The 14787-nt window shown below is 51.0% G+C and overlaps 1 protein-coding gene and 1 long non-coding RNA gene across 3 annotated transcripts in view; one reads left to right on the forward strand and one right to left on the reverse strand.

Annotated features, from left to right (window-relative positions):
• Positions 1–14787, forward strand: part of ASTN1 (astrotactin 1) — a 296944-nt gene that overhangs the window by 271825 nt on the left and 10332 nt on the right. For both annotated transcript variants that reach the window (XM_038542419.1, XM_038542420.1), the window contains exons 19-21: positions 1669–1820; positions 2874–3009; positions 9820–9920. In XM_038542419.1, coding sequence (XP_038398347.1) covers positions 1669–1820; positions 2874–3009; positions 9820–9920 — 389 coding nt within the window. The remainder of the gene's footprint in view (positions 1–1668; positions 1821–2873; positions 3010–9819; positions 9921–14787) is intronic.
• LOC111096650 lies at positions 3830–5463 on the reverse strand. Its single transcript, XR_005362043.1, has 2 exons — positions 4642–5463; positions 3830–3971 (listed from the first exon to the last, which is right to left on the reverse strand). It is a non-coding gene; the product is annotated as an uncharacterized LOC111096650 (long non-coding RNA).

The following is a 14787-nucleotide window of genomic DNA, read 5'->3' on the forward strand; positions in this document are numbered from 1 at the left end:
TCATGCATGTTTCTCAGTAGAGGCCGGCTTTAGTCCACATTTTCACAGAATCTGACTTCTCAGAAAGGCTTAGTTACTTACTTAAGCTTCCTAATGCTTTTTTCTTCAAAATAGCACTCTGCATATGACTCTAATTAATGAATTTGTCAATATCCGCACTGTTTTGGGTCTAATCCATCTTTAATGTCATATGCAAACTATGCACTCCTTCATAGTAAGCCACTAAAGAGCATGTGTTTTGTATTATTTTCCCACTGGTTGAATTCCTTGCTATTGCTCCCACAGCCTCCCGTGATTTCTTCTTAAAGTCCTTATCACACATTATTATAATCATGTGTATAATTGCATGTTTGTCTGTTGAGCACTCCATAAAAGAAAGGACTGGAGCTGGCTTGTGCACCACTGCGTCTTTAGCACCAAGCACGTTCTTATGAGTAATAGGTGCTCAACAAACATTTGCTGAATTGAAATCGACCATTGCTTTGGTGTGCTCCATCTGTAGTACCTGTCACAGTGAGACCAGCGACAGGCAGCTGTGAACTGAGTAGAGACCAGAGGACAGTGACTTTGAGAGGTGGTGAGATATGGGGACCAAGGATGAGGGTGAATGGCAGGGACATGTGTGATGGAGGGAGACTGGAGTCAGCAGGAAGGAGCTGGGAAAATCCCCAGAAGTCCGTGGTCTAGAAAGAAACTGGCAACTGGAAGCCAGTAAGAAACCTGAGATACACATATGAAGTCACAACAAGGCAGCAAATTGAAACCACTTGAACCATTAGGGGATCCATACCACTGAATGTCAATAATGTTTATTGAATCTCTGCAAGATACAAGGAGGTATGAGATGGCAAGGCAAAAAAGTGGTCAGAAGGGACAATTTGCGTGGAAGGAGACTATGAGTTGGAAAAATCAAAGAAAGACTGGAGTCAGGAATTAGGGTATTCAAAGAAACCCAAAAGCAAAGAAAGAAACCAAAATCAGAGCCTGAGTTTGTAGACACAGGACATCACCCTGAGGAGAACTTGACATGTGGTCAACTTTCTCTTGCCCAGTGCAGCCCCCCATGAGCATAGCCTCAAACCAAGTCTGCTGCAAGGCCCAGCCAGCAGAAAGTGTCAGGAAGGAAATATGTTAGTACCCGTAGCAAGAGGGAAAGCCAGGGTTCCCCCCACAGAGCAGATCCTGGCAATGCTATGGAAACTGAGCTGATCTTGGCCTTGTTGATATAGGGCTTTCCCAGAAACCATCTCAGTAAGCTTTGGCATGAGCTTTATAGGCACATTCTCCTATTCTCGAGAGCAAATCCAGAAGTTTACATTTCCAAGCCCTGTAAAGGGCCACCCTGAATGCTGTATCCATTGACCCTATATGATATAGGTGTTCATTCATCTTTGATTCACCTACTTTTTTATTTATTCGCAAACATCTGTTGAGTTCCTGATATGTAACAGGCACTTAGAGTAATAAAGTATAGATTCCAGGGGTCTTCAAGAACTGTTCCTCTCTAGTGAAGGAGACAGGCACTCAGAGAGATCATTGTAGTGACTGGTGAAGAAAGGTTAGAAGGAGGACTCGAATGGAAAGCATTTGAGAAGGCGACCGGTATCAGAAGAGCATCAAAGAACTAACATGGTCTCCATGTCTTGTTTCTCCCTTTCTTGCACTCAGGCTGAGACTCTCCACGGTCCATGAGCCCAGCAGCACTCTGGTAGTCCTGGAGTGGGAACACTCAGAGCCTCCAATCGGGGTGCAGATTGTAGATTACCTCATCCGCCAAGAAAAGGTCACTGACAGGATGGACCACTCCAAAGTGGAGACAGGTGAGCATCTCTGACTTCATGAGCTCATCTTAACCCATTGGTAAAAAGAAAAGAGAAATGCCCTGCCTCCTGGCCTTTACTCCAGGCCTCCAGCATCCCAGGGCAGTGGAGGAGGAGCCAGGGACAATCAAGAACAGCCATCTTGTCCATTTAAGAGTTTTTGCATGGTGAGCGTCTGACAAAGTCTTGTTTTGATTTTGTTTTTCTTTTTGTTTATTAAAGAGGTGTCCATTTCATTGCCTCTAGGCACACTCACAAAGAAACAACAATAGAGTACACTAGTTATCCTAGCCCACAATTAGGAAACAATTCTGTGCTAACCACTGCCATGATTACAGAAAAAAAAAAAAAAAATTCCTTTGCTAATAGCCCCCCTCCGGGCAAAAGCATGTGCAAACAGATGTGCTTACCCCGTGTCTTGTCCTAAAGCAAACTCTGCATTGCCAGGTCCAGCTAGAAGAGGGAAGTCTTCAAGAAGTGGAAACCCCCCATGAAAAATGTTCCATGCCTTAGTATTTTGCTGCCTACATGTAGGGAAAGGTCAACATAAATCATCCCTAAAACCTACGCATGAGTGTGGTCCGCCACAGGATAGTGGCATCCACAGTCTGATGCAGGGTAAATAAGCTCTACTGAAATGATGAGCGAGGCTGGGAGATGTACGCACGGCCTTCAGGCAGGGAGAGCTGTCTCCTGCTTCCTCCGAGGCCCTTTCCCAGATGCACACAGGTACTGCAAAGGGCTGGCAGTGACCACTGCCCGCAGCAGCTGCTCCCTGCCCTTGCCAAGAACATTTCACAAAAGAACTCACAGATGTGGTGTGTACATCTTGCTGTAGTTGTTTCTGAACTCACTCTGGACAAATGGCCCTAAATTGATTAAACATGAAACAGAGAAGACAATTCTTTGTAGGTCTTTTTTCTCTACCAGGAATTTGAGATGACTGGGGATGAAGCGGCACTGATGTTAAGTTCTCATTGAACTGATGCCATCTCCTCATTGTTTGGCCAGCGCTGTTTCTCATGGCCTTTTCCATTCCTTCCCCCTGGGCAGAAACGGTGCTGAGCTTTGTGGACGACATCATCTCTGGAGCAAAGTCGCCTTGTGCCATGCCCTCTCAGGTGCCAGACAAGCAGCTCACCACCATCTCTCTGATCATCCGATGTCTGGAACCGGACACCATCTACATGTGAGTGACACACACCTGCCTGGCTATTCCATATCTTGACCCTCCAAAGGCTCTGAGCTCCTTCCTTTTTTGTTGCCTGAGTTCCCTTCAGAAACTCGGAAAAATCTTTTGAGTTTCTCAAGTCCTATCCTGATCAGTGTTATAGAGAACGTTCTAGGGACTGAAAGGGAGGATTGAGAAAGACAATAGAGCCCCAGCCTTCAGAGAGTTTGCAACTCAGATAGGAAATGTACAAACAACTAACTTTAACATCAGGTAAGAAGAAATAGAAGCTAGATGGAAGACAAGGAACATGTTGCAGAAGAGAAAAGAAAGGAGTGGTTAATTCTTTTTCTTTTAAGATTTTATTTATTTATTTATGAGAGACACAGAGAGGGAGGTATAGACACAGGCAGAGGGAGAAGCAGACTCCCTGCGGGGAGCCTGATGCAGGACTTGATCCCAGGACCCCAGGATCACACCCTGAGCCGAAGGCAGATGCTCAACCACTGAGCTACCCAGGTCCCCCAGGAGTGGTTAATTCTAACTAGAGTGGACATCACCTCACTGGGATCTTGTAGAATTTCAGTAGGTAGAGTGATGTTGGAAAAGGCACCGCAGGTGGAGGAGCCAGCAAGGGCAAAAGCAAAGAGGCATGAAGGTGAGTGGCAAGTTGTCCAATGAAGCAGAAGCAGATGGTGAGTAAAAGGGACTGGAAGAAAGTAGTTCTGGGAAAAAAAAAAAAATAGAGTGAATGCTATAAGTCAGGGGGGATAATTTTTTTTTTTTTAAGCAAAAGGAGTAGAATAGCAAGAACACTGCTTTAGAAAGCAAGCTCCAGTGACTTAGAAGTAGTTTATAGAGGTAGAGATGGTCAGCATTTTTCTTCAAAGGAAATACGGTGGACTCCTATCTCCTGGCACTTGGAACAGCCCTCTTCTCTCTGGGAGCGCCTGCCCGCTTCCTCATTTCTCCTTGTGCTCCTGGAACAATAGCAAAATAGTTGTGAAGCAGCGACATAAAAGACACCAAAGGAGGACAGCGATTGATGGGCTCTAAGTCATGATGGGAAAATTGAGGGAGGCCAGAGCAGCGTCCCTGGTGACGTAGTTCCGGGACCTTTTGACCCCATCAGTATGAAAAACATTTTACAGTTTATAGATGAGGTCACAAAATGGAGGCAAAGTAGCCAGAATAAATCCTCAGCATTTCCACAGTTAAAGAATTCAAAGGTGAAAAGCACCAGAAATATGAGTGGCCTTGATTGCAAGAGGAACTTAGACTGAATACCCTCCGTCTAGGAGGAAGAGCTGTAAAGGGGGCCCTACTAGTAAGACACATAAGGACAGGGGTGCCTGGCTGGCTTAGGGGCTGGGTGTCTGCCTTCATCTGCAGGCATGACCCCGGGGGTCCCGAGATCGAGTCCCACACCGGGCTCCCTGCAAGGAGCCTGCTTCTCCCTCTGCCTGTGTCTCTGCCTCTCTCTCTCTCTCTCTCTCTCTCTGTCTCTCTCTGTCTCTCATGAATAAATAAATAAAATATTAAAAAAGAAAGATACATAAGGATAAGGAATATTCCAGAGAAGCTGGAAAATGCAGAGGCAGAAAGGACGATCCTAGGACGAGGGAAAGCTGGCCTACAGATGACTCTTACCTGCTCTCTTAATCTTGGGCAGCTGTGGCCCTTTATTAGGGGAACGGGCAAAAGGCGCAAAGGTTAGGGATGGTCCAGTAAAATACCTCAGACTCCGTGAAGCCAGAATTCTCGTTTATGACAAGAGCTCAATAGTTCCCGTCACTGCGTCACAACCGGTAAGTAGGAATTTGGACATTCCTGGGGCCCGCCTTCACCCATCTTGGGACCCTCCTCAGGTTGGCCTGACTTGGCCACGTTTCCTGATCGAAGACCTGAGACTGGTGCCTTCTCGCTCTCCGCAGTCTTGGGCGATCTTCCCGGGCCGGCGCGCTCTTAGGTCTGGTACCAAGTGCCTGTGGGGAGGGTTGAAGTCAGAGGCTGAGGCGGCCGGGGGCTGAGGGAGAAGCAGGCTCCTTGCAGGGAGCGGCCTCCACTAGGTGGCGCTGCAGGTCACGCGGAGAGGGCCGCGGGGCGCCGGGGAGGCCGGGTCCTCCGCGCAGGTCCAAGCCTGACCCCTGGGGCCTGGGGCCGCCGAGGGCCCGCGGTTCTCGGTCGGAAGCACCGGGCCTCACGCGTGCGTTTGCTTCTGAGGCACGCGCTGGGCAACTGTGAGCAGGACTGCAGGGAAGTTTCTCGTGGCTAACGTGGAGAGCTCAGCCTCCGTGTAGGGGGCTTACTCTGCGCGCCGGCCGCTCGGGGACCCTCGGGGACCCTGCGACGAGGCTGGGCTTTTGCTCCCACTTTAGCGCTGAGCCAACTGAAGGTCGGCCGCCCCCGAGTGCCTCCCACAGAACCGCAGGCTGGTCGTGCGGGTGTGGCGGTGGCTGAGACCTGGTCGGGTTTGCGCTCCGGCTTCTCCTCGCTGCAGCGCCCCGGGCGCGCCGCCTCTTCCCGGTCCGAGGCCCAAGCGCTTCAGCAAAGCGGCCTACCTCGGCAGCCTGTGCCTTTTAACGCGTTTAAAAAGCATTGTTCTGAGAATTCCGGGTCGGCGGGACGAAAACTTTAAGAATCCCCGGTTGAAAGGGATCCTAGAGTGCGTCTGGCTCCACGTCTTCAGGTTACAGAAGAGGAAGCTGAGGCCTGTGGGGAGGTGACTCCCCTTGCAGCCCACCCTCCCGCCACAGCTGCGCCCGCCCGCGGGAGAACAGCTGCCTCTGGGGTAGTTCAGGAAACGGGCGGGATCCGGAGCCGCTGCGCCAGCAGGAACCGCCACGCCCAGCCCAGGACGCCGGCAGCCCCGCACCCCAGGGTGCTCCATGCACACCGAGCTTCAGGAGCCAGAGCCAGGCTGCGTCGCTCAGTTCTCACTCACACTCTCTCACACACACTCACACTCTCTCACATACACACCCACACTCTCTCTCGCCACCCCCCCCACACTCTCTCACCCACCCCTCCACACACACACACTCTCACACACTCACACCCCACATGCTCTCTCACACCCCATGCACACACTCTCACACACTCTCACCCACCCACCCTCACACACTCACACCCCACATGCTCTCTCACACCCCATGCACACACTTTCACGCACTCTCACCCACCCACACACTCTCTCACCCACCTATCCCCACACACACTCTCACACACTCACACCCCACATGCTCTCTCACACCCCATGCACATACTCTCACACACACACTCTCACATACCCACACACCCCACACACTTTCACACCCACTCACTCCCTCACACAAACACACACACACACACATCCTACACACTCTCACCACCCCACCCCACCCACATACACACACCATATAGGTGTCATCCTACAGACTCTAACAACAGGCTGAACAACCCAGCCGGGTGTCAGTGGAAAGGGCCCAGAAGCGTCGAGCTAGCATTATATGTCCTTCCACATTAGCCCTCCGGCTTAGGGGTAGGCCTCCTCTCTTCCGTCCAGTCATTGCAGCTAGCCTTCTTACTGTCCTACCAGTGCTTGATGGTGGAAACTATAATCTGACAAGGAACGGAGCAGCCCTTCTGGAAGGGATGGCACGTGCCGCTTTCCCCGTGAAAGTATGTAAAGTGCTCCCTGGGTTTTTATAGTAAAAGTCAGCTGGCTGCCGTCAGCGTCCCTCCAGGACCTACAGCCCACCAAGGAATGGCCCTTAGGATAAGCATCATCTCTACTTAGAAGGTTATGGGAAGCATTTTCTTTCCTGATACCTTGCTTTGCTACTCAAGGTACCAAGGGCTCAGGACCCTACATTTTGTACTAATTGCCCCATCAGAGTACTGCCAGAATTCACTTAAGTACCGGCGTTTTCGTGCCAGCTCCTGATCCGATAGAGTTAGTGGGGAGCTTACAGTGAGGAGGGCACAGAGCGAGGCTGTCCAGAGGGGTGGGAGCAACTGGGGTGTGGGGACAGCTCATCCCGTCCCAGGCCCTGGGGCAGAGGGTCCCTCTGATAGCCAGTTTGGTGCCTGACTCTTAAAACATTTCTCGTCACAGACCAGGGACTCTGCTATGTAGTGGCTGGAACCCGGCCACAGACTGTCTAGGGCAGGGGATGTTAGACATACAGGTAGGCCGCATCACATGAGGTTCCAGTCCTGGCTGTGCTCAGGAGCCTTCTGGAAGGTGGAGAGGAAAAGTGAGGCTTAGCCATCTCACAGGGCATAGGCCACCAGGCAGGCCGACTCTCAGCCCCCGAACCCAGGGCGGGGGCTCAGGGGCGCAGGGGTGCAGGGGCACCGGAGCGGGGCTCAGACATGTGGCAGGGGAGGAGTGAAGGAAGAGAACCAGAGGTGAGATGGGGCACGGGGCTGGCCAGCTAGCAGCTGTGTGCCCAGGCTGGGGCCCAGGAGAGAACAGGGCTTGCTGTCTCCCGACTCTGATGAGAACTGCCTGCCGGAAGCGGAGTCAGGACACGGTCTGCAACAAAGGCCAAGTGGCCCGCCTCTGAGCGGGGAGACAGACTTCCTCCACATCAGGGTCTCCTGTGAGAGGAAGGGGGCTCACTCAGACCCCGGGGCAGGCTCAGCAAGGCTTGCGGGACCGTGGCCATCCTTGGACGCTCCCCCAGCACTCCAGCTTCTTGGAGGGGGCACGGGTGTGGGAGGGGGAACTTGGCCCATGCGTGAGAATCCCAGACTGCATGCGCAGGTGTGCGGCCTGCCCTGGGTGCCCCTGGGCCTGTCCCTGAGAACCTAAGCTCCAGACAGCCTGGAGTAGGTGGGCAGAGGAGGGAGTTAGACCTGAGCTGAGACCTGGGTTGTAGGACAGATCTCAGAAGCAAAGCAGGGTCCAGACAGGCGGATCGGATGCCCCAGCTTCAGGTTTGGTGGCCTCCATCACAGTTCTAGAAACAGTACAGGCTGCTCAGGTGTGCGAATGTGCCAGATAATAAGACACTTCGAGGGCTGCCACTGCCAGGGGTCCAGGCAGCGCCTGGGAAGCTGTGTGGGGCTGCTATGCTACAGAGCCCACTCAGACCTAGGAGGAGAGAGGTGGTGGGAGAGGAAAGTAGCAAGGGGCTGGAATTTGGACCAGGGTCACGGGGGGGGGGGGGGGGGGGGGGGTGGTTAGTACCAGGCAAGAAGGTCAAGTCTGAACCAAGGAGCAGAGGCCAGTGGATTGGACTGAGCCACCTTGTGTAGGTAGGAGGGCAAGCTCAGCACTGGCCCTGCCTTGACTGACAGCCAAGAGGCCAGGCAGTCCTGTGGTGTCCCCAAGTGTGGTCCTAGCCCTGCCCCCAGGCAGGCCATCACATTCTCAGTTCCAGTGGGAGGCCGCCTGCCTGTAGGAGGTGCCTGTGATTGCAGCTTGAGGACTGGGGATGCCAGGGGGTGGGATGGCGGTGCACAGATCTTTGGACCCAGCCTCCTCTGGGCTTCTCCATGGGGAGGGAATTGTAGATGCACTTTTCTCTGCCAACAGAGACTCACAAGGCAATTTCCGAGTCTTTTCTATCTCACTCGAGCCGCCGGTCTGAGGCTTGGCCAACACTGACCCTGGCCACTTCATCTCTGGGCACCTCTCTTGCTGACATCTGTCTTCCTCCCTGTAGCTCTGCCACAAGGAAAAAGAATCCAGACTTGCCAATAAATGCAGCCTCCCATGGCCACACCATAAGAGAGACAGGGACAAGAGAGGCAGCAGTAGCAACTTTCTGTAGAGTCTTAGAGTCCCCGGGGCGCCGGGCTGGAGATTACTGCATGGTTATCGTCAAATTCCTCCATGAGTAGCAGAACCTGGAATTCTCTCTTTCCCTCCATCCAGCTCCGTCACCCAAGGACACTTGCCATGTGCAAAAGCCAGGTCTTTATCCTCCTCCCGGGAGGGCTCCTCTCAGTGGCAGGGGTGGCATAGCATGCCGTCTCGGGGCTCCTGGTCCTGGAACAAGCTGCATGTGGGAAGCAAAGCCCCCAGCCACAGGCAAGTCAGGACCCCTCAAGGCAGGCTCTTTGGCCTCTGACTTTTTCTTTTTTTTACATTCGTTTTTGTTTAAGTTCGATTTGCCAACATACCCAGGTCTCTGACTTTCAAGGAGAACATGGCCCTCAGTCCTCTGTGTCAATATGTCAGCTGAGCACAAAGCAGGACAGAACAGAATCAGTATGTTTTATTGGGCTCCAGGTACTGAACTAGGTCTTTCTGTACATGAGTATCTCATTTCAGCTTCACAGTGACCTGCAAATGGTTTATGATCATCCCGTGTCACAGATAAGGGAGAAGAGAGCTCAGAGGAGTTAGCTGTAACTCCACATGGCCGGGAGTGGGACGTGAGACCCAACCCAAACTTCTGACCCAAGTTGCTACAGATCTGTACTCCTTCCCTCGGCTCAGGTGCTATCAGGGTGCAAGTGGCATCAGACTCACCTAGAAGGCTTATTAGAACACCTCTAGACTTTCAGGTTTGGTAGGTCAAGGGGTTGGGCCTGAGAATTTTCATTGCTACCAAGTACCCAGGTGATGCTGATACTGCCTGTCTGAGGACCCCACTTTGAGAACCACTGCTCTGTGCTCTGATGCTTGCCACGAGAAACATCAAGGTTACAGCCCAGGACCCACCAGAAAGCCGTGAGAGGCTCCAGGCTGCACACGTTATGACCCGAGTGGTGGCAGCAAGCACTCGGAAAGTTGCAAGAGTGGCCAGGGGCAGATCAGCCCCAGCACAGCGTGGCTGCAGCCAGGGCCTCAGCTTCTCTCTGCTAATGACACCCCCCCACCCCCTCTGCCAGGTTCACACTGTGGGGAGTCGACAACACCGGACGGCGCTCCAGGCCCAGTGATGTCATCGTGAAGACCCCTTGCCCCGTGGTGGATGATGTCAAAGCTCAAGGTAAGTGACACTGAGGCCAGCAGAGTCTGCAAAGGGATGTCCCAGGGACTTCCCCTCGCCTTGATGAAAGCAGGAGCAAGGGAATCAAACAGAACAAGCTGGGGTTCAGCGGGAAGTGAGGAGAACTCAAGACCCAGCCCCGGAGTGGCACATGTCCGGGGATACTCCTCTACCTCTGCCTCTGGTGGAGATCCTCACCCTACCCCATCATTTCACACAGTCTGTGAGTCAGGGGGCTGGGAGGACTCACTGACAAAAGCCCCGGCCACACGCGGTAACACACCAGGCGCTGAGCTTCATGGTGGAGCACTTGTGACCTCTGCCCTCAGGATTCTGATCAGGTCACTTACCCTCTTCATATGTGTGTGCGTACGTCAGAAAAGTTATTTTGAATTAAAACGTAGAAAGGGCTACAGATTTGATATTCATTACTATATCCCTCCCTACCGAAGATGTGCCCAAATCCTTTTTTTTTTAAGGTTGTTTTTATTTATTCATGAGAGACACAAAGAGAGGCAGAGACATAGGCAGAGGGAGAAGTAGCACCCCCCACCCCCCCAAGAGAGCCCAATGCGGGACTCGATCCTGGGACTCCAGGATCAGGCCCCGAGCCAAAGGCAGATGGTCAACCACTGAGCCACCCAGGTGCCCCAGGTGCCCAAATGCTTAATTCTGTATTTCCAAGTTACCGAGGACCAGTTTCTTGGTGAAGAATTGTCCCTCTTCGGTCCTTGTCACTTCAGAAGTTTGTCTTCTGTCAACATCTGTTGCATAAACAGCAGCTGGAGCTCCCTTCCTCACAATGCCCCCTGGTATGTCTTAATAGTGTCCTCTGCTCTGAAGCTCGTTACATGCCCTCCACGGCCAGGATGCAGCTGCCCCAGGCACCTCCTCTGCAGGGCTCTCACACCAAGTATGGTGCTCCCACCAACCACTGCTGGGTCTCCAGGGGAATGGGGCTGATTTGCCCGTGAGCGGAAACATCTGGCTGATGCTGGGAACTCAGGCTGTGCAAATTTCAGGAAGGAAAATGGTGTGGCCATGCTGATTGCTGGCCCCTCAGGTTGCTTTTACCTGGCTCCTGACTCCAGGTGTATTGGGCTGACCATGAGGGGTGCAAGCCCATAGTACTCAAGGGGTATGCGTGGCGATGCAAAAGCACAGGGGGACGAGTCATCAGGACCTACGTTACTTAAAATCACTGATGCTGTAGCACTTTACAGCTTCTGGAAGGATTCCCACATTTAGTGCCTCCTTTAACATGCATGGCACTGTTATTTTCAACTCTGGAATCTGATCATGTTAAGTCCCCTACTTAAAACTCTTTAATGGATTGCCGTTCTTCTTGTGACAAAGACTAAAATACTTAACCTTCACATTATGACCTAAATGAGGTGACCCTCACCCACTTTTCCAGCCTCTTCTTGTTCACTCTCCCCATCGATCTCTTCGTTTCAGCCTCACTGCCTCTCTCAGGCCCTCCACACCATTCCCAGTCCTACTGGCCCTTTGCATATGCCTGTCTCACTACCTCAAATGCCCTCTACCCCCACTCCTGATTAACTGATCAGTTCCTCTCAGCCTACAGAATTGGGGTCAAGTGTCCCTTCCTTGGTACAGTCAAGAGGTCTCGGGCCACTGCTAGATGTCCTCACAGTATCATGTTACTTTCCTTCAGAACATTCATCTGTTATTGTAACCATGTGTCCAATATCTACCTCACTGGACAGCGAGCTCCAGGAGAGCAGAGTCTGGTTCGATTTACTCACTATACTGTCCCTAGCACTTAGAAGGAAGGCAGCGTGGTGACTGACAGGTCACAGATAAACTTAGGCTCTGGAGTCAGACCATCCAGCTTCAGATTCCTGCTCTGCTATATACTTGAGCAGCTTACATCACCTCATGCCTCAGTTTACCACTCTGTAAAATGGGAGAAGGGATAATAGTGCCCTACCTGATTCTAGTAAGAATTAAATGAGTGAATGTAATTGAAGTATTTTTTTTAAGTGCCCATCCCATAGTAACTGTTCAGTAAATGCTAGGGAATATACATTCTAAGATTGTGGCCTTCATGGTCAACCTGATAGAACTGGGGTTAGGGGCCATAAATGAGGTGATTCAAGGGTGCCAGCAATCTGTTCAGCCACAGTATTTCTCTGATTAAAACCGGCTCAGCGTAGAATTCCAGCATCAGTGTCTCTGTTAATTTGAAAACGCTGCCCTTAACCAGACAGAGTCTACTTTCTAGTAAAGACCCAATAAGGATTTACTGAGTGGATAGAATACTGCCCCCATTTTACAGATGCAGAAATTGAGATTCAGAGCCGAGTGAACAGCTGACCAGGATTATAAAGTGAGTGTTGAACGGAGTCACCATTCAGACTCATTATTTGACATCAATTTGCATTTTGCCTACAATGTTAAATTGATATTTAGAAGGTCATTGTGTAAAAGAGTGAAGCCCTTTCTTTGTCTCTGAATGAAGAAAAGACATACATTTAAAAGAGAGAAAAATAAAAGAGTGTTCAAGTCAGGTAGCAAAATAATAATAATAATAATTCTCCCTTCCAGGATTGTTAGAATCCACTGGGATGTTCCAGTGGAATGGAGACCTTTATTGTAAGACAGATGTGCTTCTCTCCAGAGTGAGTGCTGTCTGGCTTATAGGGTATGGACCAAATGACTTTTGAAGGTCTCGAAATCCCTTGATGATGAAAGCAGAGTGTGGGCTTGAAAACCCTCAGATGAGAGGCTGTCTGGAGAGGCCCGGGGGCACCCTCCTGTCATCATCTGTTGATTCCCTACTCCACGCCAGAGAGGAGCAGGTGATGAGAAGGTGCCCCAGCTATTTCTGTTTTGGACAATCTGCTTATGTCCTTGTCGGTGGCAGTGGGCATCTTGGACTTGCTTGCTACATAAGCAGCAGGCTGATGGGGCATCAGGGAGGTGATTAGCAGGTAGATTTGCGGCACCGTGCTACCTGCAGGAATGGATGGACAGGCAGCGGCTCTGGAGTAATGAGTGACCAACATAGAGTAGCCTGCCTGGGACAGACCACTATTCTATTTCTCTACAGAGAAATTACCCCCTTTGGGTTAATTCCAGCCCCCAACGTGCATCATGATGTGCTTCTGCCCACGTGAGCTCCCCAACAAAGAAGAGTGTCTGAAATCCCAGCAGAGTAGCCGGGAGCAGGAAAGTCAAGTTTAATGCTGAGAGAATGAGGTAGCATCCGCAGGTGCTTTCACTCCAGCCAGGAGGGAGTCCTGGACGGGCAAACATGCAGATTAATGAGGCGGACTATGTGAGGGGATCCTCACAAATTAATATAGTTCTAGCAGCTCTGCCGAAAAACCAGATGCTTTGCCTCCTTCAAACCCAGATGGTGATCATAAATAAAACTCACTGGGGTCTGAGTTTAAACCTAATAACAAATGGGAATTAGCTCTTAAGTGACCCAGAGCATGACCTCAGCTCCTAATTATCCAGCAGGAAGTCAGACTATTCCTTATATGAACACATTTCCTAAACCAGATACTTCCTGTGAAGAATTTTACTACATCGTGACACCAAAGCCACTGAGCAAGTGAGTTTCTACCAGTGTTCTACTGAAAGCACCCTTCCCCGGGGAGAACAAGCTAGCGTCAGTGCTCAGACCAGCCTCGTCTCCAGGCTGGGGCATGACGTTGTGAGAGTTCCCTGTGAAGCTTCACTAAATGAAGGCTAGCTCTCATCCATCACCCCCGCCACACATCCATCTTTCTTTCCTGATGCCAAACATAAATTCTTGTCCCTTCCTTCCTTTGTCGTTTGTTGAGCCCTGGGATAAGATTCTACAGAAAGAGCCATAATTAGACTCAGAATTTAGTTTCAACAATTGTGTAATGAGATTCCATAAGTGTGTCAAATCATACAACATATATTAAGCCCCAACTAAATACATGGTCTAGGTATTAGGGGAAAAACCCCTACCTTCCAGTTTCGGGTTTCAGTAAAGGTGACAAACTCCAGAATACAGTAAAACAAATATTTCAGGTGGTGATGTGTGTTATGGAGATTGAGCAGCAGGGAAATGGGATACATAAAGCAGAGGGCAGAATTTTAACTGGGAAGAGAGTAAAGGAGGCAGACACTCACATACCTGGGGAGAAGATCATTCCAGATAGAGAAGCAGCAAGACAGAGATGCCTGGTGTGTTTGAAGGCAAGAAAGGAAGTCCATGTGGTGGAGAGGGATGGGGAGGAGAGAAGGTGAAGAGGAGCTCCCAGGGGCCATGGGGCGGATAATGTGGGACCCCAGTACAGGGATGGGGATTCCACCTGGGATGAAGAAGGGAAGCCCTGGAGCACTTCAAGCAGAAGAGGTACAAGATGAGCTTAGCATTTCACAGGATCATTCATCAGCTGTGCTGTGAGCATGGATTCCAAGGAACAGATCTGAGATGGAAGTGGGGAGCCAAGGCTATGGCAGTGGCAGAGGAGAGAGGATGCTCATGAGAGAGGTGGTGAGAAGTGGTCTGGTTCTAAATTATTTTTCTGGTAGAACCAAAAGGATTCGTTGATGCCTTGGAGCAGGAGAGAAAAAAGTCACCCCCAAAGCAGCCCAAGCAGAACCACCCAGTTCAATGGCTTGTGACTATCCCCCGGCAGACCCCAACATCCTATATGAAGACAGAGAAGAGGCAAACGATGGAGGAAGTTGGGTGAGGGCCCAGGCCATGGGCGGTGTGGATTATGTCAGGTAGAGAAGGATGCATATAGAGAGCTGATGCCTAGAGGTGGAGCTAGAAGACCTGGGGGCTGAAGGATAGATCTAATGGCAGGAAGAAGTACAGGAGGCTTGAAAGGAGGCTGTGTTCACGGTATGT

Source organism: Canis lupus, chromosome 7, assembly GCF_011100685.1.
Source record: "Canis lupus familiaris isolate Mischka breed German Shepherd chromosome 7, alternate assembly UU_Cfam_GSD_1.0, whole genome shotgun sequence".
NCBI classification, from domain to species: domain Eukaryota; kingdom Metazoa; phylum Chordata; class Mammalia; order Carnivora; family Canidae; genus Canis; species Canis lupus.